Raw genomic sequence first — 25,569 nt, forward strand, 5'->3', positions numbered from 1 at the left:
CATCCAGCTGTTGACCAGGAACCCACAAACAGGACAGGAGTGCAACAGCACCCTCCCACCCATGTTCCCAGCCACTGGTGTACATAGGCTCACTGCCTCTGGTTCCAGAGGTAGCACATAGCCCTCCAGACTGGTAGCCATTGATAGCCTTCCATCCAGGTATTTCTCTAACCCCCTTTTAAAGCCATCCAACTTGGTGGTCATCACTACATCCTGTGCTAGCGAATTCCATAGCTGAACTATGTGCTGTGTGAAGAAGTCCTTCCTTCTATCTATCCTGAATCTCCCATCAATCAGCTTCACGGGATGACTCCGGGTTCCAGTATTTTGAGAGAGGGAGAGAAATAGCTCGCTATCCACATTCCCCACACCATGCGTCATTGTGTACACCTCTATCATTTCTCTACTTACTCGCCTTTTTTTCAAAGCTATGCAATCCCAGATGTCATAACTTTCCTCATAAGATCCATTCTTCATGGAGAGGCATCAAGACAGGCAAGATGCTCCGGGGGGCACCGTGCATCCGGATCAGCGGAGGGTTTGTCACAGCCACACCGTTCTCCACCTGCCCCTCATTGCTCCACCATCCACATGTTAGACGAGGTGGTTCCACCCGCTGGCAGGAGAGGGTGTGCTCTCCAGATGGACGACTCCTGGCACCATCAGTCCAAAGGCCTCGTGCAGCTACTTGGTTCTTCCCTCCAGAATGGGATTTTGTGGAGGGAAAAACAAGACAGATGCAGCGCTGGGAAACACAAGAGAGTGACAAGTGGAAGATGGCGATGTCTGAAAACCTTATCACACCTAAGGATGTACAAAAGTCACTTACCATTTCAAAGGGGTGATTCGCGGTGGGGTGGAGGCGCTCTGCCCCTCCCTCCGAAATCCTAATCCAGCTGGCTCCACTCCGTGGGGATTCCATGGAGCTGCCAGCCGGGGCTGCCTGCAGCTAGACATCCAGCCACTGGGCAGCCTGCAGGAAAAAAACAAAACAGTGCACGCAAATGGCGACGGCTACGGTGGCCACCATTTGCATTCCCCTTTTTTCGCTGTTTTAGCCTACGTAAATATTTACATAAGCTATTACGGCGAAAAAAAGGGGAACACAAATTGTGTAGTGGGCGCGATTTGCGTTCCTTTATTTTTTGCCATTCTAGCCTATGTAAATATTTACGTAAGACAAATCGACGAAAAATGGGGAACGCAAATGGCGGCCACCATAGCAGCCGCCATTTGTGTACACTGGGTTTGGGGGGGTAGCCGTGTTAGGCTACGTAAATTCTTATGTAGCCTATCACGGCTGCAAGGACGGCAATGGCGGCGGCAGCAGCCCGGCCGCGGCTGGCCAGGAGACCAGCTGCCGCTGCTGCCACCTCTGGAGTCACCGCCGCCACTGGAACCACCGCCGCCACCACCAAATCTGCCAATCCGCCCCAGGCAAGTACCGTCCTGGGGGGATTCTGTGGGGGGGCGGGGGGCAGGAGGCCATTCCGCCATGGATTTCGGGGGGCCGAATGCACTGGCATTTGGCCTCACTGAAATTTGTGGCAGAATTCTCTGCCATCCCTAATAAATACAGGGTGAGCATAAGGTTATGAACCACAACATTAGCACTCCAACAGGGCCCTGTTCCCCTTCCAATGTCCAGGGTGACCTCTGAGTCCAACAGGATTTACTGCAGAGAGCAAAGTCAACCCTCTACCTCCTTTTCAGATCCACTTATGGCACAGACTGTCCAAGACACACAGGAGCTTTGCTGGTTTCTATTCTCACACCAAAGGCAATCAGGATATTCCTCAGGGAGAGAGAAAGAGAGCAGTCACACTCCTCCAGAAGAGTCCAGTGAGGGGAAAGAAAAGATGAGTCACGCCACCTCTGCCCACCAACAATGTCTTGACCCATCCCATCTTCCATTGAAACACACCAACAGAAGGCTGCGGGCTATCGTCTGTCTCTTGTTGTGTCATTAAGAGGGGTTGCCTCCAGACATCTACTCTGCCTAAGGAAATCTTAGAACCAATACTTACACAGTTGGGAGGGATTTTGAATCTCTTTGTGCTCAGAGTCTTTGGGCAATAAAATACCCCCAAAGGTCATTCAGAGCAACCCCAATCCTATAAATAATATTAAAACCTTCCAGAACATTAAGCTAACAAACAAAACACCATTCCTCCCAGTCAGTATAAAAATATACTAGGGATGTATGAAAGTCACTTACCTTTTAACAAAATTGATTCGTGGTGGGGGGGAAGCGCTCCATCCCTCCCCCCAAAATTCTGGCCCAGGGGGAGGCACACCATCCCTCCCCGCCGAAATTCTGGCCGGGGGGGGAGGCGATCCGTCCCTCCCCCCCCCCGGATCCTGGCCGGCCAGGTCCGGAAATAATATTAAAGCCTTCCAGTACTTTAAGCTAACAAACAGAACACCATTCCTCCCAGTCAGTATAAAAATATACAGCAAGACAGAAGTGAACTAGAAGGTTTTATTTTAAAAATAACACATTGGAGACACAATGAATCCTGTACGAACAAATAGCAAGCTGAATTGTGATTGATGGACTGGAAAATGAATTAGCAGGGATTTGTTTTAAGAATGTATTCTAATCACAGGTTCCTCTCCTTATCAGGTGATCTTTACAATTGAGACTGGGCCTCAGGAGAATAATGTAACATTTGGGAAGGAAGATGCAACTGAGGAGACCAGCCCCAGAGACCAAGATGGTGAAGATTTCCACAGCCACCATGGACTTCCCCTTGGTGCTCAGGTAGCTGGGCACAAAGGAGACCCAAACGCTGCAAAACCCCAGCATGCTGAAGGTGATAAACTTGGCTTCATTGAAGCTGTCGGGCAGTTTCCTTGCTATGAAAGCCACCATGAAGCTAACAAGAGACAGGAAACCCATGTAACCCAAGACAGTGTAAAACATGGTGACTGAGCCTTCGTTGCATTCCACGATGATCTCTCCAGGCAGGGAATGGAAGTTAACGTTTAGGAATGGTGGACAGGTCATCAGCCAGAAAGTGCAGATCACAGCTTGGATGAGGGGGCAGGCCAGGACAATGGAGTTTGTCAGTTGTCTCCCCAAGAGTTTTCTGGCCATGTTTCCTGGCTTGGTGGCCATGAAGGCCAGAACTACCATGACAGTTTTTGCCAAAATGGAAGAAATCGCAACAGAGAAGATGATGCTGAAAACACTTTGTTGCAGAAGACAGGTGAGCTTTGTGGGTTGGCCAATGAACAGGAAGGAGCAGAAAAAGCAGAGCAGAAGGGAGATGAGGAGGACATAAGTGAGGTCTCGGTTGTTGGCTTTGACTGGTGTGTTATGGTGTTTAATGAAGGTTGCCAGTACTAGAGACGTGATCAAGGAGAGGAGAAGAGCTAGAGAAGCTCAAATTTGCCCCAGTGTCTCTTGATAGGAAAGGAAGTGGATCTTCTTGGAGATACACTGGTCTTGGTTCTTGTTTGGGTGTTGATCTTCTGGGCATGGAGCACAGCGAGCTGCATCTGCAGTGAGCAACCATGACTGAAATATCGCAGTCATGACACAATGTTCATTACGTGGAGCCTTGTTCAGCCCTCAAGGACAGGGATGGAAATAGCCATTCTCTACCTTAGTGTACACCTTCTATCATTTTCTGTTTACGTTTTGGCCATCAGAATACCAGAAACAGAAAAGGTACAAAATGCTACTTTTTCTCCCCATATGATCCCTCCCCCACCCCTAGGGATGTACAAATCCCCTACTTGCCAGTCCGGGGGGGGGGGCATCCGCAGGGGGAGGGATTCGATCAGTTCCTTCCCCTGGAATCCTCACCAGCCGGCTCCACTCCACGGAGACTCCACTGAGTGCTCAGTGCCATGCTGTATCGCTGAGCACTCACTGCAGGAAGGGATCCAGCTGCAAATGGCATCTGCTACACAATTTGTATCCCTGTATTTTCATGTGATAAGCTACGCATTTATATTTACGTAGATATTTGCATCACCTATCGCGTGAAAAAAACAGGGATGCAAATGGCATCCACCACATAAATGGCGTCCAGTACCCTTTCTGCAGTGAATGCTCAGTGATATGGCACGGCAATGGCGGCTGTATCGCTTGCTGTATGGAGCTGCCTGGCGTGGAGGATCTGGCTCCTCACGGGTCCAGGGGGAGGCGGAGGTAGGTGGACCCATTCTGCCATAGACTCCGGAGGCTGGATTCAAAATATCTGGCCTCAATGGAGTCCATGGCAGAATATTCTGCCATCCCTACCCACCCCCCACCCCTGTTCCTGTAGCATATGCCCTGGTTCAGAGGTTCTCTCAAGATATGTTACAATTATGAAGGCAATGCTGTGTTACCTTATGAACCATACATATAGAGAACCCTCTCCAAACCATCTTAGAGCAAGCTTAATCCTTCCCTCTCAAGATGGGTGATACCAGACTTTATGTCTTAAGAAACACTCTCAGACAAGATTTGTTTTTTTGTGTGTTTTAACTACAAAGGTATCAGCATAACAGTACTAAATACTAGAGTTTCTGCATGCATTAATTCAAACATTTCACTTATCCAACATCATGGGAACTACAGACCAGTCAGTCTGACATCAATCCCTGGGAAAATTCTGGAGCAGATGATAAAGCAATCCATCTTCAAGCACCTTGAAAACAATGCAGTGATTACTCAAAGCCGACATGGATTTGTCAAGAACAAATCCTGCCAGATGAATCTGATCACATTTTTTGATCCGGTAACCTCCCTTGTGGACCGTGGGAATGCTGTGGACATCATATACAGTACCTTGACTTCAGCAAAGCTTTCGACAAAGTGCCCCATGATATCCTGATGAGCAAACTAGCTAAAAGTGGCCTAGATGAAGCAACGATCAGGTGGATACTCAGTTGGCTACAGGATTGGACTCAAAGAGGGCTTTTTAATGGGATCTTCTCCAACTGGGGAGAGGTCACGAGCGGGGTACCTCAGGGCTTAGTCCTGGGCCCAGTGGTCTTCAACATTGTTATTAATGACTTGGAGGAGGAGGTTCAGGGAATGCTGATCAAATTTGCAGATGACACAAAATTGGGCAGTATAGCTAATGCCCTGGAAGATGGGAACAGAATTCAAAGTGATCTTGGAAGATTTCTTTGATATCATCCTGTTCTGTGAGCTTGTCTTCTTCTTACATATCTTGCTCTATTTACGATCTGCGATGAGGCATCTTGTCACTTATCTCATGGTCCATCTGGCCCAGTTATGCCGCTAATTGTTTTATGGCACTTGCTTGAATGATGCTAATGAAACGCACAACTATATTTTTAACACGGGCGCCTCCTTATCTAGATTCCTTCTTAATCAGTAAAAGGGTGCTAATGTTCCCTCTCTAATGGCCCTGCACTGCTGTCTCTCATTGGCAAACCCCAGAGATGAGACCCCTTCACTACTCATGAGTCAGAACGCTAAGCTGTGTTGCATTAGCCATTGGGATCTCATTTGTAATTCCAGAATTCTCTTGGAGGCATCTGATTGCAGAACTTCCTAACTGGGCAGCAGGCCTGAGATGATGCAGATAGGAAAGTTTTGCCTGATCTGCCACAGTACCAGACTTGTGCTCAATATTCTGCAAGGAAGAAAATCACAAATTCTCCAACTAGATATGAAAACCTTGCAAATTTGAGAATTCAGTCATGCTCAGTCAACTGCAGTATCTTCTGAATGGACAAAGATATAGGGAAAATACTATCTTTCATCATCTTAATATGACAACATGTCCTCTGAGGAGCTGTGTTGGTGCAGAGGCTGGGGAACAGATTGCAAATATCACTACAGATAAAGTGGAAACCGTATGACATTGCAGTAGGGGCGGATGGACTCACCCGAGTCTGAGGTTGCTGGCTGTGTGAGGGGCTGCCCCTGCTGCCCACCCACCCAAGCCTTGCCACATGGGCCCTCATCCAGGAGTGCCCTGCAGCTGCCCACTCCCCCATGTGCGCCACCATTTTGATGCAAGATGGGGGCTCTAGTTTCCATATATCTAGTGTTGTGCACAACGGTGGCTGTAAAGGGCCATTTCCACAACAAGACAGGCCTCTAATGTTGTGGAAATGGCCCTTTCCAGCCACCATTGGGCGCAACATTAGATATCCGAAAGACTGGAGCCCACATCCTGCACTAAAATGGCAGTTCGCTTGGAGGACAGGAAGCCCCCGGGCACAAGCAGATGGGTCCAGAACATCCCAGGGGCTCACCAAGCCGGGTTTGGGGGCAAGTGGGGTGGGGGACTACAACAGACTCTGAGACCCAGTTGGGCACCCACAGTATCCCTGCATTGGAGTAACATCCTCCAATTGATATAAGGATGACCAACCACCTGCCCATGGTCAATGTTCTGCCCCAAACATTTTAGGTCTGATGCCAAAACAACCGAGGTTGGTTGAAAATCATGTTGATACACATGAAAAGCAGAGCCAGGACAGATTCTGTACATGTGGGTATTAGAAATTTCCTGGGAGTCCTTATCTTTTCATTTTAATAGATTTCTTGAGGAAGTCATGAATACTTTGCACAGAAGTAAACAACAGAGGTACGCCATCCAAAATGGTATTTATAGAGAAAACATTCCTAGGGCAAATGGCGCACGTTCCCTTGTCTATGACCTCCCCCTGTCCCCACATCACTCTTACCCCAGTGTGGTCTGCACTTTTATGTGGCTCTCAAAGTTGGAGGTACCTGTGGAGTTAGAAATCGTCCCTTCTGGACAACGGTCACATCTGTAGCAGCAAACCGGCTTGCCCTCTGGAACTCTTCTCCGGTGCCCTGGAGAGCACCGCTCCACACACCTCGCGACAGGCACCTTCTGAAAGGGAAAGGCAACAGCAGAGGATTTCCACCTGGCAACAACTGCACTGAATATAGCTACTCAACAGAGTCTCCCATTGCATGATGGAGGGGATTATGAGTTCAGGAGGTGATGGGAAATACATGGTATCTCTGCCTCTTATTCGAAAGGGAGTTTAGCAGAGAGACGCAAAGCAGAACGCGGGTTTGCCAGTCCCACAATCACATGATGGCTAAAGAACATATAGCGGCCATACACTTCTTTTAGTTAAGAATTTGAACAGCTTTACTCACACGTCATCTTGCATATAATGCATGCACAGCTTGCAGTTTCAAACCAAGGGTTTGATCAGTCAATTTCTCTGTGTTCAGGCAGGAGAGAGAGCAAGCCAGGTGCACTCCCAGGAACAGAGAAAGGTGGGGGGGGGTAGGGGAGGAAGGAACAGGAGGCCACTGGGGGCTATAGAGTCCTAAGGCCAGCTATGTCGATGCTTTAACTAGCTAAATGCCGAACTGCCCCTTTCCTTTAACTTGCAGACGAGGTTGCAATATCCCCAACAGGAGCGCCAAATCTCTCAGAACCATTATAAAAGAGGTCCCTCTAGGAGACACCAATTCTAACACCAGAACCAGCTGTATCCTGATGAGGCTAAGGGGACAGAGAGCCTCCACCTAGCAAATCCCTTCACTTTCCCATTATATCAGCAAGTTCGTCCCATCCACTTTCCTCCTCAGTACAGAGAGAGAGAGAGAGAGAGAGAGAGACGGAGCTCTATAACTCTCTCTGCACAGAGAAAGGGACCTCGTCCTGCAGCTCTGTCCGAGCTGGGTGCCTCTGTCCTGCCACATTCATGTTCCAACTGGGGTGTAAGGTGGACCCCAGAACATTCCCTTCAACCTCACCTCTGTTGCCCACACAATTGCATCAGGGTAAATGGTGAAGTCTTGGCCTGGGGGAGCCCCTGAATCCACTCCCCCAACTTTCACAGAATAAAAAGATCCATTTTGGAAGAAGATCCAATTCAGGATATCCTATCTCTTGCCATTTTCAGTGAAAGAGACTTCATCTCCAGCACTGTTGTTAAAGTGGATGCTCCTCAAAGAGGCAAGAATCTGAAAAGTAAGAGACACTTAGAAAATGGGGGAAATTGTGAATGAGTTCTGGCATCTTCTAACACTCTGTAACTGCCATTAAGTTAGGAGACTTGGTTGTTTTTCTGTACTCCTTTATTAAATTTAATGCTTAAGGTGCATCTTATTTTGGCATATCTGCTCGGCTATGCTTGTGGAATGGTTCAGGCTTTTTTGGCTGGTGCCTACTTGCTACAACACACCCTCCTATCTTTGAGTGGGAGCTGGAGGGGTTTTACTCATAGCAGCAAAGAGAGCAACATCTGCGGTTCTTCAGCTGGCTCTCAAGATGGAACCTAGGTGGCAGCGGGAAGCTGCCTGCTGTTTGCTTCTCAGGGGTGTGCTGGGGAACAATGCCACTTTATGGGTAAGAACTATATGTCAGGCTGGGGCCTCACAGCATTCCTCCCTCCTCACCAGTCGTAGTTGCAGCTGTAAAATTATTCCGGAAGCGCCATGAATCTCCTCTATCCCTGACTCACTTTCCAGTGCTCTTTCATGGAAAGGACGACCACGGAAGCATTTCCATGGGGGCACGTCCTTCTTCAGGGCTTAAGAAAGGCTGACTCCCCTTCTCCCAGGCCCCCCATTTGCTTCCAGGATCACACCACTGAGTAATCACTGAGGTGCTTTCATACGGTTGCCGAGGGTGAAGGAGGATGTTACCTGCCATGGCTGGATGTCCAGGAGCCTCTTGCCTCCGCCCATCAGTCCACGTTTGGATCCAGACACAGCATGTAACGCGTGTGCCACAGAATAAACACCATTGTAGATCCTGTAGCTGTGACTTGTCATGCTCATTTCGAACATGTTGTGTGGCAGGTCCGCTGCCTTCTCCTTCCCAGTGCAGTTTCTCTCTCCTCGTGGGGAGGTTTGGCCTGATTTCAGAAACAGACAGCTAAATGCCTTTTCCCACCAGAAACGGAGAAGGACGACTTCTTGCTGTTGGAGTGGATCTAACGCCCCAAGAAAATGCTTGAATTCTGGCACATCCCTTGTGTGGACTTTGAAGTGCAAAGCACCATACAAGATTTTTAGATAACACCCACCTGAGGGGGCTCCTGCCACAGCCATTTCCCAATAGGATGTCATGATCCAAACCTTCCTAAATGGGGTCCTGCTCTTTTTTTCATGATATCTCAACAAGACTGTTAATTGTGCTGTAACACTGGAGTCCCCAAAGAAAATCATCACTTGGGGCCTCAAACCAAGAACTAGGAATAGATCCACTTTCTATTCGACGCCGATAAAGTGGGTCTGTTGGATGGAACGTTTCAGAGATGGCCACACAGATGTCATTTTGCTTGAGCATTGGGGTCAGGGTCTGGATGAAATGTTCAACGCTGTCACCCTCGGGAGCAAGCAGCCCAACCCAGTTCCAGTGGAAATACAGGAGCAGCCGGACTAAGCCCACATACTGAGGATTTTCACTGGGATCGATCCGATAGAAGGCAGGGAATGGCCCTTTCCCTCCCTGAGCGGGGTCCAAAAAGCCATAACCGAGCTGAAGGAAGGAATTTCCTATGAGTCTGTTGTAGCAGAATGTTTTGGCATCTAGCACAGTTTTAATGGCATGAGCTTCCATGGACTACTAAAGCTGACCATGGATGCATAAAGCGCTCCCCAGAAGAAAGATGGACATTTTAAAAATACATATCTAAATATAAAGTGAAGCACTGTGATGTTGTTAAATCTCCCCCAAGTATGGATATCACCCCCAAAAGTCAGGGTGACCATGCATGTAACCTGAAAGAATTTCATAGCATTCCAGTGAGTGGGCTGTTGTGTCTAAAGACTAGAAATGTATTGGGGGCTTTCTGGCCCTCCCCATATCTAATAGTTTGGTCATAGCAACCTAAGAAGAGTCCTTCTGAATCAGACCAAGGGTCCATCTCATCCAGCATTCTGTTCCCAGAGCTGCAAACCGGATGCTCATGGGAAACTCACAGGCAGGACAAGATCACATCCTGCCCATGTTCCCCACAACTCGGCTGGCATACAGAGACATAGTGTCTATGATACTGAAGGCAGCATACAGGCATCTGGACTGGTAGCTAGTAATAGCCTTCTCCTCCAGGAACGTGTCCAATCCACTTTTAAAGCCATCCCAATTGGTGGCCATCACTGCATGTTGCGGAAGTGAGTTCCACAGTTTAACTATGCCTGTGTGAGGAAGTCCTTCCTTTTATCTCTCCTGAGGCTCCCACTGTTCATCCTCATGGGATGACCCCAGATTCTAGTATTATGAGAGATGAAGAAAGTGTCACCCTAGCCACTTTCTCCACACCATGCGTCATTGTGTACACCTCTATCGTTTTCCCCCTAAACTCAGCTTTTTTTCAAATATAAACATTCCCAGATGTAGTGACTCTCCTCATGGGGGAGTTGTTCTAGCCCCTTGATCATTTCAGTTGCCCTTTTCTGCACTTTTGCCACCTCTGCAATGTCCTTCCTTGGTGGGGTGACCAAAACTATTTACTATATTCCAAGTGTGGTTGCACCCTAGATTTGTATCAGTGGAGTTTGATGATGGAAGTTTTATTTTCAGCTCCTTTGCTAATTATGCCAAACATGGATTTTTCCTTTTTCACAGCAGCCACACACTGGGATGACAGTTTCACTGAGCTCTCCACCACAACCCTGAGACCTCTTTCATGGTCAGTCACTGCTAGCTCAGATCACATCAGCTTGTAGGTGAAGTTGGGTTTTTTTGCCCCAACGTGCATCACATTACACTTGCTTACACTGAACCTCATTTGATCAAACTGCATCCATTCTTCATGGAAAGGCATCGAGACACGCAAGACAGAAAATGAGAGGCAATGTTAGTGGGGCTGAAAAAGACATCCCTGAAGTGCCCCCACGCCAAACTCTTTCTGCTGACATCCTATGGTGTGTGGCTGAAACATGGGGCATTTTATAAGGAAATACGAATATAAGAAGAGCCCTGCCGGAATTAGACCAAAGGTCCATCTAGTCCAGCATTCTGTTCACACAGTGGCCAAGCAGCTGCCTGTGGGAAGCCCACACAGCATGATTTCCTTATGCACCCCCATGGTCATGTTCCCCTCCAACTGGTGTACACTGGCGTGCTGCCTCTGATACTGCTGGAGGTCGCATGTCTCCCTCAGGACTAGTAGGCATCGAGCCCTATTCATAAAAGTCAGACACATGTCACATTGTCATGGGAGTGGGGCCTCCCCCAAGCTCTGAAGGGGTAGCTGCCTTAGCTGATCACAGCAAGAACAACACAGAGTCTTGAGGCACCTTCTAACAGAACAGGCCCTCTGCTGGGTGGGATTAGTCATGCAGTAACCACCAAGGAATGGCAGCTTAGCCAGGGCCCCCGACTCCTCCAATCCAGAATACAGGCAACTCAGACACTGTAGGGGAGATTGCCCTGTCCATCTTAGTGCTCCTGACCACTGCAGGCCCCTTAGATCTATCCCCAGATGGATCATCTTACCTGTTGGACCTTGTAGATGCCTGTTAGGGATGCTATTTCTCTTGAAGATTTGGAGTCAAGACCCCCAAGAATGGAGAGCAGTTTATCCTGCCGGTCACATTTATAATTGGGCATCATTTGCCCCCGAGTGGAAAGCAGAGAAAGGCTGTTCTGATGCATCCATCTGGCAAGGTCCTTGTGTTCATACATGCGGAAGCCAAGCGTTGTGTTGGGAAGGAGAGCCGGATCCTTGTTGACCTCTGTGATGGCAAACGCCAAGGCCAGGAAATGCTGGTAGTTCTTGACTATCGACCTGTAGTGGAGAGAGGGACATTGGGAGGTGGGTGAGGATCCCAACAGAACTGGTGAGAAGTGCAGTGTTAAAACAGCTTCTGCATTAAATGTGCCTGTTATTGGTAACCATGAGGACGCAAACGTTGTTTTATTTTTAGAGGAAGGAGCATAGTTCAGGGATAGAATGCCTCCTCTGGAGGTTTCTGGTCCCAAGATCCATACTTGGCATATACATGCTATCCTGGGGGAGAGAGAGAGAGAGAGAGAGAGAGAGACCCTGTCTAACACCCTGGATAGCTGCTGCTACTGATGAAAATGGGGAAAATTACAGCTATCACTTTTGGGAAGAATTGCAACAATTAAAATGAATGTATTACCTAGAATGTTATTTTTGTTTCAAATGATACCCATTATTACATCGGATTTACCTTTTAAGCAGTGGCAGAGAGATATAACGAAGTTGATATGGCAAGCAAAAAAAATGAAGAGTTCAAATACAAATTTTCCAAGATGCAAAGGAAAGAGGTGGCTTGGGATTACCAGATTTCAAAACCTATTTTTCTGCCTGCTGCTTGATGTGGATGAAGGAATTGGTGACATTGAAAAATAGAAGATTTTTAGAACTAGAAGGACATGAATTGAGATATGGGTGGCATGGTTATTTGTGGTATGATAAAACAAAAGTAAATGTAGATTTTAATAATCATTATATAAAAAGGACAGTATTAAGAATTTGGAATAAATATAAATTAAGGTTTTCTCAAAAGACACCATGATGGATATCTTCCCAAGAAGCAATGCAGAGAAGAGAATTTGATAGCATGCATAAATGGATAAGATATAATGATTTACTGGAATTGTCACAAGGGGAATATAAGTTAAAAACAAGGGAAAACGTATTGGAAAAGTTCATGTCTGCCAGGGGTTTTCATATTTGCAAATTAAAGAAAGGTTTAAAATAGATGAGAAAAATGGTGGATTTCAACAAGCAGAATCCGAGTGTGAAACAGCACTGTGTACAAATGATGTACACGTTATTGTGAAACTGTATAAATTACTGTTAAGGTATGAGACAGGGGATGAACAAGTAAAAGATTGTATGATAAAATGGGCACGAAATGTTGGTCATAATATATCACTGGAAGAGTGAGAAAGTATGTGCGGAAAAGATCTAAAATGGCCTTTATGTACAAGCCTTAAAGAGAATTTTTATGAGATGATGAATAGATGGTAGATGTCACCATTTAAACTGTCTAAAATGTATAAGGTTGTTTCTGGAAAATGCTGGAAATGTGAAGATCAAGATGGAACATTTTATCCTTTATGGTGGACTTGCAAAAAAGCTAAAATATTTTGGAAATGAATACAGTCTTTAGCTCAAAGAATATTACAGTAGGGATGGTAAAGAATTTCTCCCCGAAACTTCGGGGGGCCGAGCGCCAACGTGTTCAGCCCCCCGAACAAGTTTCGTTGAGAAATCCTCCGCCCCCCCCCACCACCCGCCCCCCCCCGGGACGGGACTTACCTTCACCGAATGTCCCTCCCGGTGGCTGGTCCGGCTGGCGGTTCGGCGGGTGTTCGAGCGAGGTGGGAGCGGCAGCCGGTCTTTCGACCGGCTGCCGCCACCGCCATTGCTATTAAAGAAAAAAAAAAAACGCCCCCTGATAGGCTACGTGACGATTCACGTAGCCTATCACAGCTAGATTTGCAAAATCAGCCGTGATAGGCTACGTGAATCGTCACGTAGCCTATCACGGGTGACTTAAAAAAAAAAAAAAAGAGTGTACGGATAATGGTGGCCCTATTTTGCGTTGCCCTTATTTTCGCCATAGTCTACGTAAACATTTACGTAGACTACAGCGACTAAATAAGTAACGCGAATGGCGGCTCCCTATGGGGGCCGCCATTCGCGTACGCGCTTTTTTTTTTTTTTAAGTCACCCGTGATAGGCTACGTGACGATTCACGTAGCCTATCACGGCTGACTTTGCAGATCTAGCCGTGATAGGCTACGTGAATCGTCATGTAGCCTATCAGGGGGCGTTTTGTTTTTGTTTTTTTACTTTCACGTTCGCGGCAGGGCGAGGCGAGGCGCCTCCTCCCCGGCCTGAATTTCGGCCAGGCGAGGCGGGAAGCCTCCCCCCCGGCCTGAATTTTGGCCGGGTGAGGCGGGAAGCCTCCCCCCCCAGCCTGAACTTCGCGGGGGGAGCAGCAAAGCGCTCCCCCCCCACCGCAAACGGCCTTCGACGACAGGTAAGTGACTTTCGTCCACCCCTATATTACAGACGACTATAGAATTAAAGTCAGAAACCTTTTCATTGGGACTAACAGATAAACATGTAAAAGAGAAGGGGGGAACCCTCTTTCTCTACATGACAACGGCTGCACAGTTATTGTATGCACAGAAGTGGAAGAATGAAACACAACCAACTGTGAGCAAGTGGATCATGAAAATGATGGATCTGGCAGAGATGGCAAAACGTACTGTTAAAACTAGGTGAGGCAGTGGCTGTTCTGAATCAGTGCCTGGGCATGGTAATGGACTGGATGAGGGCCAATAAACTGAAACTCAATCCAGACAAGATGGAGGTACTGTTAGTGGGTGGTTCGTCTGCCCAGCTTGGTGATATTCAACCTGTTCTGGAGGGGGTTGCACTCCCCCTAAAGGATCAGGTTCGTAGTTTGAGGCTGCTCTTGGATCCAGAACTGTCACTTGAGGCACAGGTGAACTCAGTGGCACAGAGCACTTTTTATCAGCTTAGGCTGGTATACCAACTACACCCTTATCTGGACAGAGATAGCCTAGCTACAGTCATCCATGCTCTGATAACTTCTCGTCTGGATTACTGCAATGCATTATATTTGGGGCTGCCTTTGAAAATGGTCAGGAAACTTCAGCTGGTCCAAAATAGGGCAGCAAGATTGTTAACAGGGACTGGTCTGTGAGCTCATATTTTTCCCGCTGCACTGGCTGCCAGTCCATTTCTGGGCCCGATTCAAAGTGCTGGTATTAACATTTAAAGCCCTTAATGGCTTGGGGCCAGGTTACCTGAAGGATCGCCTCCTCCCATATGTGCCTGTACCCGCAAAGTGCTAGGTTTTATTGGGGCTGTATTGTTATATTGTGGTTTTAATGTTCTATATATTTTAAATTGTTTTATTGTGTGCCGTTTGGTTTTAATTTTTGTGAACCGCCCGGAGAGCTTCGGCTATTGGGTGGTATAGAAATGAAATGAAATGAAATGAAGAAAGAAATGAAGAAAGAAATGAAGAAAGAAAGAAAGAAAGATCAACAGCAACATTTATGTTAGATTGGAAATCTTTTATAGAATTTGTACAAGAAATAGAGAAAAATGATGACTATGCACGTATGTGGATTTTGAACTTTGAGATGGTTGGTTCTCTTTTCTTTTTTTTTCTTTTGTTGTTGTTAAAAATTAGGAGAGAAATGAGGTAATGCCTGTGAACGCAATGTATGATATACAACTAAGATAAGAAGTAGAGAATAATAATAAGCATTTGTTGTGTAAGGGGAGCCAAAGGTAGATATCTTACAACCTTAAGAGATACTTTAGTGTATGTGTATTGTGTGTTCATGTTGTTGTTGTTGTTTTCTTTTTAAAAAATAAAATTATTATATCAAAAAAAGAAAAAAGAAGAACCCTAAAGTCTATGACTCTCCTTACAGGTCGAAGCCAATCCTGACAGGCCTCTGAGATTGTCATCTCAAACCAAGAGATTTTAAACATCAGCAGCATTGCTGATGCATTTCCCTGGAAAGAGCTTTCCCATCTGAGAGCAAAGCAGGCAAGCCCCTCTCCCAGATCCCTCTGGTGGAAAGTTACCGGAGAATACTGGATATGTATAATCGGGGGAATCTACGGAAGTCTTCTGACTTATTGAAATAATAAGTGCCAATGTGTAAATTCCCACCGACAATGAGGTCTCCCGGCCTGTAATAATCTTCTTCCAGGTTAGACGGCCAGGTCATGGGGCACATGGTCCTCAGCATCCTCTGGGTGGCCTGAGGCAGGAACCAAAACAGCAGCAGCAGCCAAATCATCAGCAGCACAGGGAGACCTTCCCTGCTAGATCAGAGACAAAGAGAACCAGAAAAAGACGCCCTGGCAGGGGAATTAGATCACAGCAAGAAGAGAGCAGATGCCAAGTGACCAGACACCACCCCAGCCCCACGTGGAGTCGCACCTGGCATATTTATATTAAGCATATTTTCTCCAGGATTTCTTTGTGATTGACTTGCTGGAGGGAAATCCCTGTAGGATTCATCAAGAATTATTGTCATTTTGATAATTCCAGGCAAGAGAAATAACTGCATCCCAGTAACACTGGGCCCCTTTTGCACTTTGGAGGGAGAATAACAGATTTGCATCACTCTTTGCTTCTTTGTGGGCCACTTGGTCTTGACCTGAGTTGTCAGGTTCTTCCCTTTCACCTGTGTCAATGTGAGCATTTACATTCAAGATGGAGTCTAGCTCAGCATAAACATAGCCTCCCTTCTCAGGCACATCCTAGGCTCTGAAAAGATAAATGGTACCAGAGCTTGGTAGCATGGAATGTGCTGAGGCGGAGATATCGCCCTTTGACTCATCTTACAAGCTGAGAGGCCCACTAGCAAGAAAACTGCAGCTAATGAACCAAAGCAAAGAGCAGTTTGGATCGCTAAGTCTCTCTAAAACTACTGGCAACTTGGTTACAGGCCTGGGGCCTTAAACCTGGGTATGTGTGAGACCCACAGGGAAAAGGAAAAAGGGCTCCACCATTGATTTAGGAGCAGAAATGGGGCACAAAAGGAGCAAGCACAAACATAGGTCTCTTACCCTTTCCTCCTTGCACTGTCCTCACAATGTTTTGGAGTTATAAGGACCCCTGAAGACATGTCAGTCAGTCCAAGATGGGAGGGGGGCTTTACCTCAGGACATCAAGAGGTTAACTAAGCCACTCCTCTCCCCACCTCAGAAATGGAAGGGGTGGCCAACTCAATAGTGAGGAAGCCAGAAGTGTTCCAGTACTTATTTTTGATGAGACTATTAGACTCGGTCATCCCTCAAAAAAAAGGAGGGCTGAGCTCTCTGCTGAGGAAACGTCAGAGTATCAGAAACCATTTTCTTCCTCCGTAGAGAGTTTCATACACACAGACCTCAGACAGAGAAGGGGCCACCATCTCTCCAGTCTGAGACAAGGGAGTTCCCTCCTAGCCTAGGACTTCCTGCCTTTCCCCCTGAAGCTGCCATAACAGGAGAAGCAGTTCTGCCAGGAAGCGGCCTCTGTCTTCTGAACCCTGAGGATCCAAGGGGAAGTCTCCAAGGTGTTAGATAAAAAGTTCTTGCTTCTAGTTGAAAGAAAGGATGCCAGACAGGCAGCAGTGGATCCAACACTATTTTATTGAACGTTTTGCAAAACGGGTACAGAGCAGTCTGGACCCCGAGCTAAGCAAGCATAAGTCTTTTTATACCTCCACCCCCTATACATTTTTGCTAGTGATAAGATATTTTAACCGACTAAGCTACTAGCTGACACAGCAGAAGCATGACCTGCAGATGTACAATGAGATAATGTCGGCATGTTTATTTTTGTGATTATGCTTATGTGCCTGTCTTAACCATGTTTTACGACTTCCCTTTTCAATAAATGTACATTCCCACTGGACATGTGTCCGGTGGGCTCAATAATTATGACTAGTAGCTCAAAGGTCTAGCAAAGAGCTGACAGCCAAAGAATAAGAGGACAGTCTTTTTCTAACAAAGGGCAACAGCAGAAGAGCCTGTTAGCTCCTTTAGAAAGAAGAAAGGAATAGTAAAATAAATAAGGATTCCTCATGACACCCTGAGGGGTTCCCGGGTTCCCCTGGTGAAGGGTCTGGAAGTTTCATTCTGGTTCCAAAGCTGTGGATGAAATGCAGGCTAAGCCTGAGCCATTGATTTTTCAACCAGTCTTTCAAGTCTGCATCCAGTCATGGAGGAGGGGAGGTTGGAGAAGCTGAGCTAGCAGGAGAGGCAGGCAGAGAAGGGCCGGAGTTCAGGGCTAGAGCACACAGTCTTCATTCAGAAGGTCCCAAGTTTGATCCCCGGGATCTCCAGCTAGGGTTGGGAACGGCTCTTGTCTAAATTTCCGAAGAGTCATTGCCAGTCAGTGTGGACACATCCTCCCCAATCTGGTTCCCTCAATGCAATGCAGGGCAGGAGAAGCATGGGGGGATCATTCCCTCTTGCTTCTCCTGTCCTGCATTTGCAGCTAGTCAGCCGATTTTGGCTCTCTAGCCATGGGACCTTGGAAAGGGGGAAGTGGCAGCCAGATGACACGTATGATGTGTCGTACCAGCATTTCTGATTTCCCCGCCCTGGTACGCCCCCTGGAACACCCTGATTTTGCTGCTCTGTGCTCCTCTTCCATGTGCAGAGTGCAGGGCTCCTCCGCGCTGCCTACGGGGAAGTGTGGGAGGGGGTGGAGGTCGGGCTCAGAGGTCAGTTCCTGGGAGCCGACCTATCCCTGGCCACCTAGCCACTGACTAGTGGCCGTAGGATTGCACCCTTAGTGACATCAGGATCTGGGTTTGCACAAATTCATTACTGATCTGTATAGTCCCACAAACCAATGAATTTTGATTGTCTTTAATTGAGCAAATAACATTTTTTAGGTTGCGGGGTTTCAGCTCATGGGCTAGCAATTTAGAGCTTCTATCCCCAAATACATAGTATTTTTGTTGAAGTCAAAGGAGTGATGTCAAAAACTTACCTACTTCAAGGGCTTTACGTTCCATTCCTTTTTGTGAAAGAAGACAGTAATTTTTTGCCCCACATGATTTTTTGTGTGATTTATTAACTCTATAAATTCTACTAGCAATGATCCCTGTCAAGAATGGGTTAATAGAGTAGGAGCCAGGAGGGCTGCTGGGGTGGTCACACATGCAGCAGCCCCCTGGCAGTTGGTTTGTCAGCTGTCTCTCAGCCTGCAGCTCAAGGCCAGGATTTGCCAGGCTAGTTGGGAAAATGATAACAGCCATGCCTGGTGGGAAGATGCAATGTCTTTGGAGGGTGGAGTGGGGTGTCCCGGTCCTGGGTTTGGACTGGGTGCCTCGAACATGCCTTGGGTTGCTAGGGCTGGGCAATAAAAGGGGGCTAGAGAAGGGGTGGCATCTCTTCTTGGCCCTGACAGTACTAGGGTATGGTGCTGGTCGATGGCGATCCTGGCAGGCCCATACTTTCGTATGTGTAGGATGGTCCAGCTAGCTTTAATGTTTTGCTCTTGAGATGCGTACCTTTGTGTTTGGTGTTTCTGGTTTTGCTTAGAGTTTTGTACCTTGCTTATAATTTCTTGGACAACCGACCACCTCTCCCTCTTCCTTCCTCTTTGTTCCTTCCCTCAGAAACACTTTCACCCAACTTCCAGTTGGTATGGTGTGTCCTGAATAACTTCAGTGCTGAATACAGTGCCTATTGGCCAGGAAGGGAGCTCCTGGGTTAATTCAGGGGAATCTGGTGGCTATGTTTGGCCTGGTCTACCTTGCTGGGTTGCTGGGGTGAAACCAGCAATCCTTCACAATCCCTGAGAGAAAACTCCTCATAAAAGGATTAATTTGCCAATTCACAATGCATCACCATCCTATAAAAAAACACAGATTTACAGCACAGCCTTATATTGGAGACATCAACTCTCATCTATTACTAGAGAAGGCAAGTGCCCCATTTGAACCCATACAATGGATCTTTCTTTTTAAATATAGATTCTCTTTGGGGGCCAGTATGTTAATTTGTGCCTGTATCTGCCTAGTGTGAGGAGCTACTGACAAGGGGTTCTCTACCTGATCCTGAGCGACTAAATCCACTTCAGCCTTCATTAATGCTGTGCTACGTAGGTGGATAGCAGTTGTTTCAGGGGAACAAAATTCATTTAAGTTTAAATATCTAAAGGCCAGCCAGTCTTCAGGGCTTGGTTGCTTTGGTAGCAGCAAAGCAGAGGCTTGAGGGGGGTTTGGGGGGCAAAACCAGTTGACAGTTTCAAATTAACTAGCTCCTTGGAGGACTGAAAGGTCTCCTGGTCTTGAATGTCAACTGAAGGGCTTGGAGAGTGCCTAGTAGAAGGCAGATCTTGATGAACAACTAACGTTCGAAGCTGATTCTCCAGTGGTGAAAAAGAACTCACAATCTTACTCTGTTTGGAGGTGGGCAAGAGATCATGATCTCCAGGACGACTGATTCGTTTAGATTTTCTCATTTAAATATAAGACAAGTTATCTGTCAAACTGGAATTGTAAAATGATACAACTAATTGGAAAACAATGTTTTTAAATTGTTAAGACAATTATCAATATCAATAATGAGTAAAAATTGAAAACACAAGAAAAACTAAAAATCAGTATTAAATCAATATCTAAAAACTCAGAATAAAATTGTTTCTCCCAGCCCCCCTCCAACACCACTAGGAGATTCCTTTCCCACAACGATAAAAATTGAGAGTCCAATATCCAACGTAAAGCCTTTGAGCACCTCTCATTGACCCCGAGTCAGGCTTAGTCAGTCCCATTCTCTGCAGGGGGGTATCAGCTTCTCTTTGCAAAAATAAAAATCACATGCACTGCTGTGTTGATACTATGACAATACTATTATAGGTTCCCTTGAAATGGTCAGAAGACTTAGTCAATAACATCATCCATTCATTCATATGAGGTTCTCGTCTCTTCTCAGTGCTGTTGTGAGGAAACACAAGAGCACTTTTCTTTTCCAAATGGTTGAGAGATCATCCAAGCTGCAGTGCTGGATCCAACCTATAAGCATGGTGGGGGACCTCTAAGTAACCAAGTGTAACTTTTCCCATACAAACTCCATAATTTGAGAGTCAAGTGAGGTGATGAAACTGTCGACTGAACTGTCAGGTGAGGCGATAAAAATGTCGAAATTCATTGAAGCATTAAAACAAATGGCGGCGCCCAAAAAGAATGCTGCTACTCAGAGCACCATCTTGTTTTCTAACCAGCTCTCTCTCACACAATGAACCGAACGCAGGCTGGTCTCCCCTCCTCCACCACTGTCACTGACCGGAGGCTGCTGGGTTAAGTTCAGCTCCAATTTGGCAGCTAGAGCCTGAGGCAGTAAATTGTTGTCCAAAATATGGGTGTTTGAATACTGCCTGAAAACATCAGTCTTTAAAATAAGGAGCCTATAGTTTTGTTCACAAATGATGGGCGCAAAAGGGAGCCAACACATGCTTTGACTAATACTTTTGCATGACCAAGTTTTTCCTTCTTTTTTCTGTTAACTGCCCTTTCTCCCTCAATATTTAACCAATCTCCCTGAAACTTTCAGGTGATGTAAAAGAAACATTTATTTCTGGCACCTGCACATTTTAGGAAGGATGGTGAAATCTTTTCGATTTTATAAAGCTTAGAGAAACCCACCTGCCTGATTTCCATTTAACCTTATGGGACCCTGATTTTACTGATGCGTTACCTAACAGGAGACACGACCGTGCTCCCTATAACAAAGAAGTGCATTGTTATTTTTCTAATATTTAAGAAAAGGTCCCTTGTTTGGAAGGAATCTTTTACATTGTTGTCTCACCCTAACTTTCCATTTTTCCACAACAGCATATTCATAGATTTTATATTCAAACTCTGAAAATATGTGTGTTGCTGACATTCTTCATGATTGACCATGATGTGTTCTTGTTGCTAGTATCACTCCTTCTAACTGTGAGCTCATGTGGCAAGTGCCCACAAAAACCAAGCCACAACGGGGCTCCTGAGAAATAAGAGAGAAGTATGAGCATTCTGGAAGGAAACAGGTTTGGATAAGTACTGAAACGTGAACACAATTTATTTATTCATTTTTATTTAGTATTACTTTTATATCCTGCCATGTTTCCTCTTGGAAGGAACTCAAGTTCCAGATGCCTCAACAGTGGCCAATAAAATAAAATATAACCTACCCTTCCCAAGACCAATCCAGTGAGGAGACCTGAGAATGGCATGGAGGAGAGAAGAATGTTCTCCTTATAGTGAGGGGAAGTGAGATCCATACAATTTAGAGTATCTCCGAAGCGAGCCTAACCCTGAACCATACTTCAACTCTCTGTTGTACCTACAATTAATGGTATATAACACTAATTTATTAATAATGTATAATTATTTAATAATTATATGACTGAAGGATGTCTATGGGGAATATAATGCCATACAGACAACATTTGAGTCCATTTCCAGTTGATTGGGAAAGAGCAGAAGCCCAGTGTGGAAAGGACCCCATTGTTCCAGGAATAACTCGGCACATTTAACAATGTTATTGGCCTTCTTATACGTGTACTTGACAGGAAACTAGAGTAGCAGGGCATGTTTCTAAGTGATAGACACCTTAAGGCCTTCTCCTTAATAGATGATCTTTAGAACTGAGACTGGGCCTCAGCACTATAATGTAGCATTTGGGGAGGAAGATGCAACCCAGCAGACCAGCCTCAGAGGCCAAGATGGAGAAGACCTCCACAGCCACCATGGACTTCCCCTTGGTGTTCAGGTAGGTGGGCACAAAGGAGACCCAAACACTGTAAAACCCCAGCAGGAAGGAGCCTGGGGAAAGGAGGACCAGCCAGCAGCTGCACCAGGTGAATCCTGAGCCTGCTTCTGCCCCCGTCAACAGGTACTTAAGGCGGGGCTGCCAGAGGCTGCTCGGGAAGGAGCCTGGGGGAAGGAGGACCAGCCAGCAGCTGCACCAGGTGGATCCTGAGCCTGCTTCTGCCCTGCCAACAGGTACTTAAGGCGGGGCTGCCAGAGGCAGCGACTCGGCATGCACCTTGGTGTCGTGCCAAGTGCGACGCTAAGTGCACACTTAGCATCGCACTTGGAGTCGCACTTGGAGTTGCACGGAACAGGACCTGAAGACCCACCCACCTGCCTCTCCAGTGACACCAGCAGCCACAGATACCAGCAGCAAATAGCAGCAGCAGAGGGCAGCAGCTTTAAAGACGAGGGAGAAAGGGGCAAACGTGGACTTTATCTGCTCCTTCTCAGCTGCTGTTCTCTTTTATCTCTTATCTCTTTTATCTTTTATATTCTTTTATACTGTTGAACATTTTATACCCTAACATTTTAATATGTACCTGGGAGGACTATTGGGTCACTCTCCCAGCTGTGCCCTCCTGGGTACTCGGTGCAGCACCAACACCGACTTGATGGTCGGGGAGGGGGGGTTGCCATGGTCTATAGGAATTCAATCTCCCTCTCCAGGGTTCCTGCCCATTCAAGTGCAGATCTTGAGTGTTTCTACCTTTTGTTGGGTGCCTGGGATGGACTAGGGATTTTGTTGGTGCACCGCCCACCCTGCTGCCCATCAGACTCCCTGCCTGAGCTGACGGAGGTGGTCTCGGACTTGGTGTTGAGGACCCCTAGGATTATGGTCCTGGGGGATCTCAGCTTCCATGCCGAGGCCGCTGTATCCGGGGTGGCTCAGGACTTCCTGGCCGCCATGACAACCATGGGGCTGTCCCAACATGTCATCGGCCCAACACATATAAAAGGACACACACTTGATCTGGTTTTCTCCACTGGGCAGGAGGATGGTGATCTGAAAGTGGAGGAATTAACATCTGTCCCTTTGTCATGGTCAGATCACTTCCTGCTGAGATTTAGACTCCTGGCAGCCTTCCCCCTCTGCAAGGGTGGGGGACCTATTAAAATGGTCCGCCCCCGGAGATTAATGTATTCTGATGGATTCCAGAGGGCTCTGGGAGATTTTCCTGCTGGTATGGCTGGTGCTCCTGTTGAAGCCCAGGTCGCTCTGTGGAATGCAGAGATGACTTGGGCGGTTGAAACAATCGCGCCCAAGCGCCCTCTCCCTCTGAGCAGAGCCCGGCCAGCTCCTTGGTATACACCTGAGCTGAGGGCAATGAAGCAAGAGGGGAGATGGCTAGAATGCAGGGGGAGGAAAACTCATGCTGAGTCTGACCGAACACAGGTAAGAGCCCACTATCAAGCCTACTCTGTGTGGTGAGGGTGGCAAAGGGACAGTTCTTTTCTACCAGCATTGCATCTTCTCAGTGTTGTCCAGCGGAGATTTTCCGAGTGGTTCATGGCCTGTTACATTCTGGGCCAGGGAGAGAGATGGTGGAACCCTCAGTGGCACGCTGTGATGAATTTGCATGGCACTTTGAAGATAAAGTCGCTCAGATTCGTCATGAATTGGACACCACCATTAATGCAGTTCCATTGGTAGAGGCGTTCAGAGCACTGTCTGGTCCAGTTTTATTGGATGAGTTTCAGTTACTGAGGCCTGAGGATGTGGACAAGGTGCTTGGCCAAGTCCGATCGACCACTTGTGTGCTTGACCCTTGCCCTTCATGGCCTATTAAATCAAACAAGGAGGGGATGTCTGGCTGGGTCCAGGAGGTTGTAAATTCCTCCTTGAGAGAGGGAGTGGTGCCCGCCGCTTTAAAAGAGGCGTTAATTAGACCACTCCTGAAAAAGCCTAACCTGGACCCAGAGGATGTTAACAATTCTAGGTCAGTGGCCAACATCCCCTTCCTGGGCAAGGTGCTTGAGAAGGTGGTTGTAGGATAGCTCCAGGCACTGTGGAATGAAACGGATTATCTAGATCCATTTCAGTCGGGCTTCAGGCCTGGTTTTGGAATGGAAACTGCCTTGGTCGCCCTGTGGGATGACCTCTGCCCGGAGAGGGACAGGCAGAGTGCAACCCTTTTGATTCTCCTGGACCTCTCAGCGGCTTTTGATACCATCGACCATGGTATCCTTCTGGATAGGTTGTCTGGGTTGGGAGTTGGAGGGACTGCACTACAGTGGTTCCGCTCCTACTTGGATGGCCGATTCCAGAAGGTGGTGCTGGGGGATTATTGCTCTGTGCCATGGCAATTGTGCCATGGGGTTCCACAGGGCTCTATTTTATCCCCCATGCTGTTTAACATCTACATGAAACCGCTGGGGGAGGTTATCCGGAAGTGTGGGCTGAGGTGCCATAAATATGTGGATGACACCCAACTCTACCTAGTGATGTATGAAAGGGACTTACCTGGTCCCGCAGCTTGCTTCGCGGTGGGGGGGAGGTGCTTCGGTTCTCCCCCCGAAGTTCATGGCAGGGGGGGAAGGCACCCCGACTCGCCCGGCCAAAATTCAGGCCGTGGGGGGGAGGCGCCCCGCCTCGCCCAGCCGAATACAGGCTGGGGAGAAGCGCCCCGTCTCCCCGGCGGCGAAAGAAAAAGTGAAAACAAACAAACAAAAACCTGTGATAGGCTACGTGACGATTTACGTAGCCTATCACGGCTAGATTTCCAAAGTCAGCCATGATAGGCTACATAAATCATCACGTAGCCTATCACGGGTGACTTTGAAAAAAAAAGCATGTACGCAAATGGCGGCGCCCGTGGGGCGCCGCCATTTGCGTTCCTTAGTTTGGCACATCCAGTCTACGTAAAGATTTACGTAGACTAGACATGCCAAACTAAGGAACGCAAATGGCGGCGCTCCATGGGTGCCGCCATTTGCGTACGCGCTTTTTTTTTTCAAAGTCACCCGTGATAGGCTACGTGACGATTTACGTAGCCTATCATGACTGACTTTGGAAATCTAGCCGTAATAGGCTACGTAAATCGTTACGTAGCCTATCACGGGTGTGTGTGTGTGTGTGTGTTTTACTTTCCTTTTTTATTTTTCAATGGCGGCGGCAGCAGCCGGTCAGAAGACCGGCCTCCGCACCCGCCGAACCGCCGCCGAACCGCCGCCGGGACCCGCCGCCGAGAGGGACATTCGCATGAGGTAAGTCCCATCTCGGGGAGGGGCGGGGGGCCGGCGGAGAATTTCACCACCAATTTTGGGGGGCCAAATGCGTTGGCATTCGGCCTCCCGGAGATTCGTGGAGAAATTC

The 25,569-nt window shown here is 47.3% G+C and overlaps 1 protein-coding gene across 1 annotated transcript in view; it reads right to left on the reverse strand.

Annotated features, from left to right (window-relative positions):
- Positions 1–457: 457 nt before the first annotated feature.
- The window catches only part of LOC146340958 (extracellular calcium-sensing receptor-like), a 28,807-nt gene continuing 3,695 nt past the window's right edge, over positions 458–25,569 (reverse strand). Inside the window, 3 exon segments of the mRNA XM_084807286.1 lie at positions 458–699; positions 2,638–3,523; positions 11,418–11,709. Coding sequence (XP_084663412.1) covers positions 458–699; positions 2,638–3,523; positions 11,418–11,709 — 1,420 coding nt within the window.

This window comes from Heloderma suspectum, chromosome 6, assembly GCF_057233095.1.
Source record: "Heloderma suspectum isolate Gila_16-S chromosome 6, 16-S_ref, whole genome shotgun sequence".
Taxonomy (NCBI): Eukaryota; Metazoa; Chordata; class Lepidosauria; order Squamata; family Helodermatidae; genus Heloderma; species Heloderma suspectum.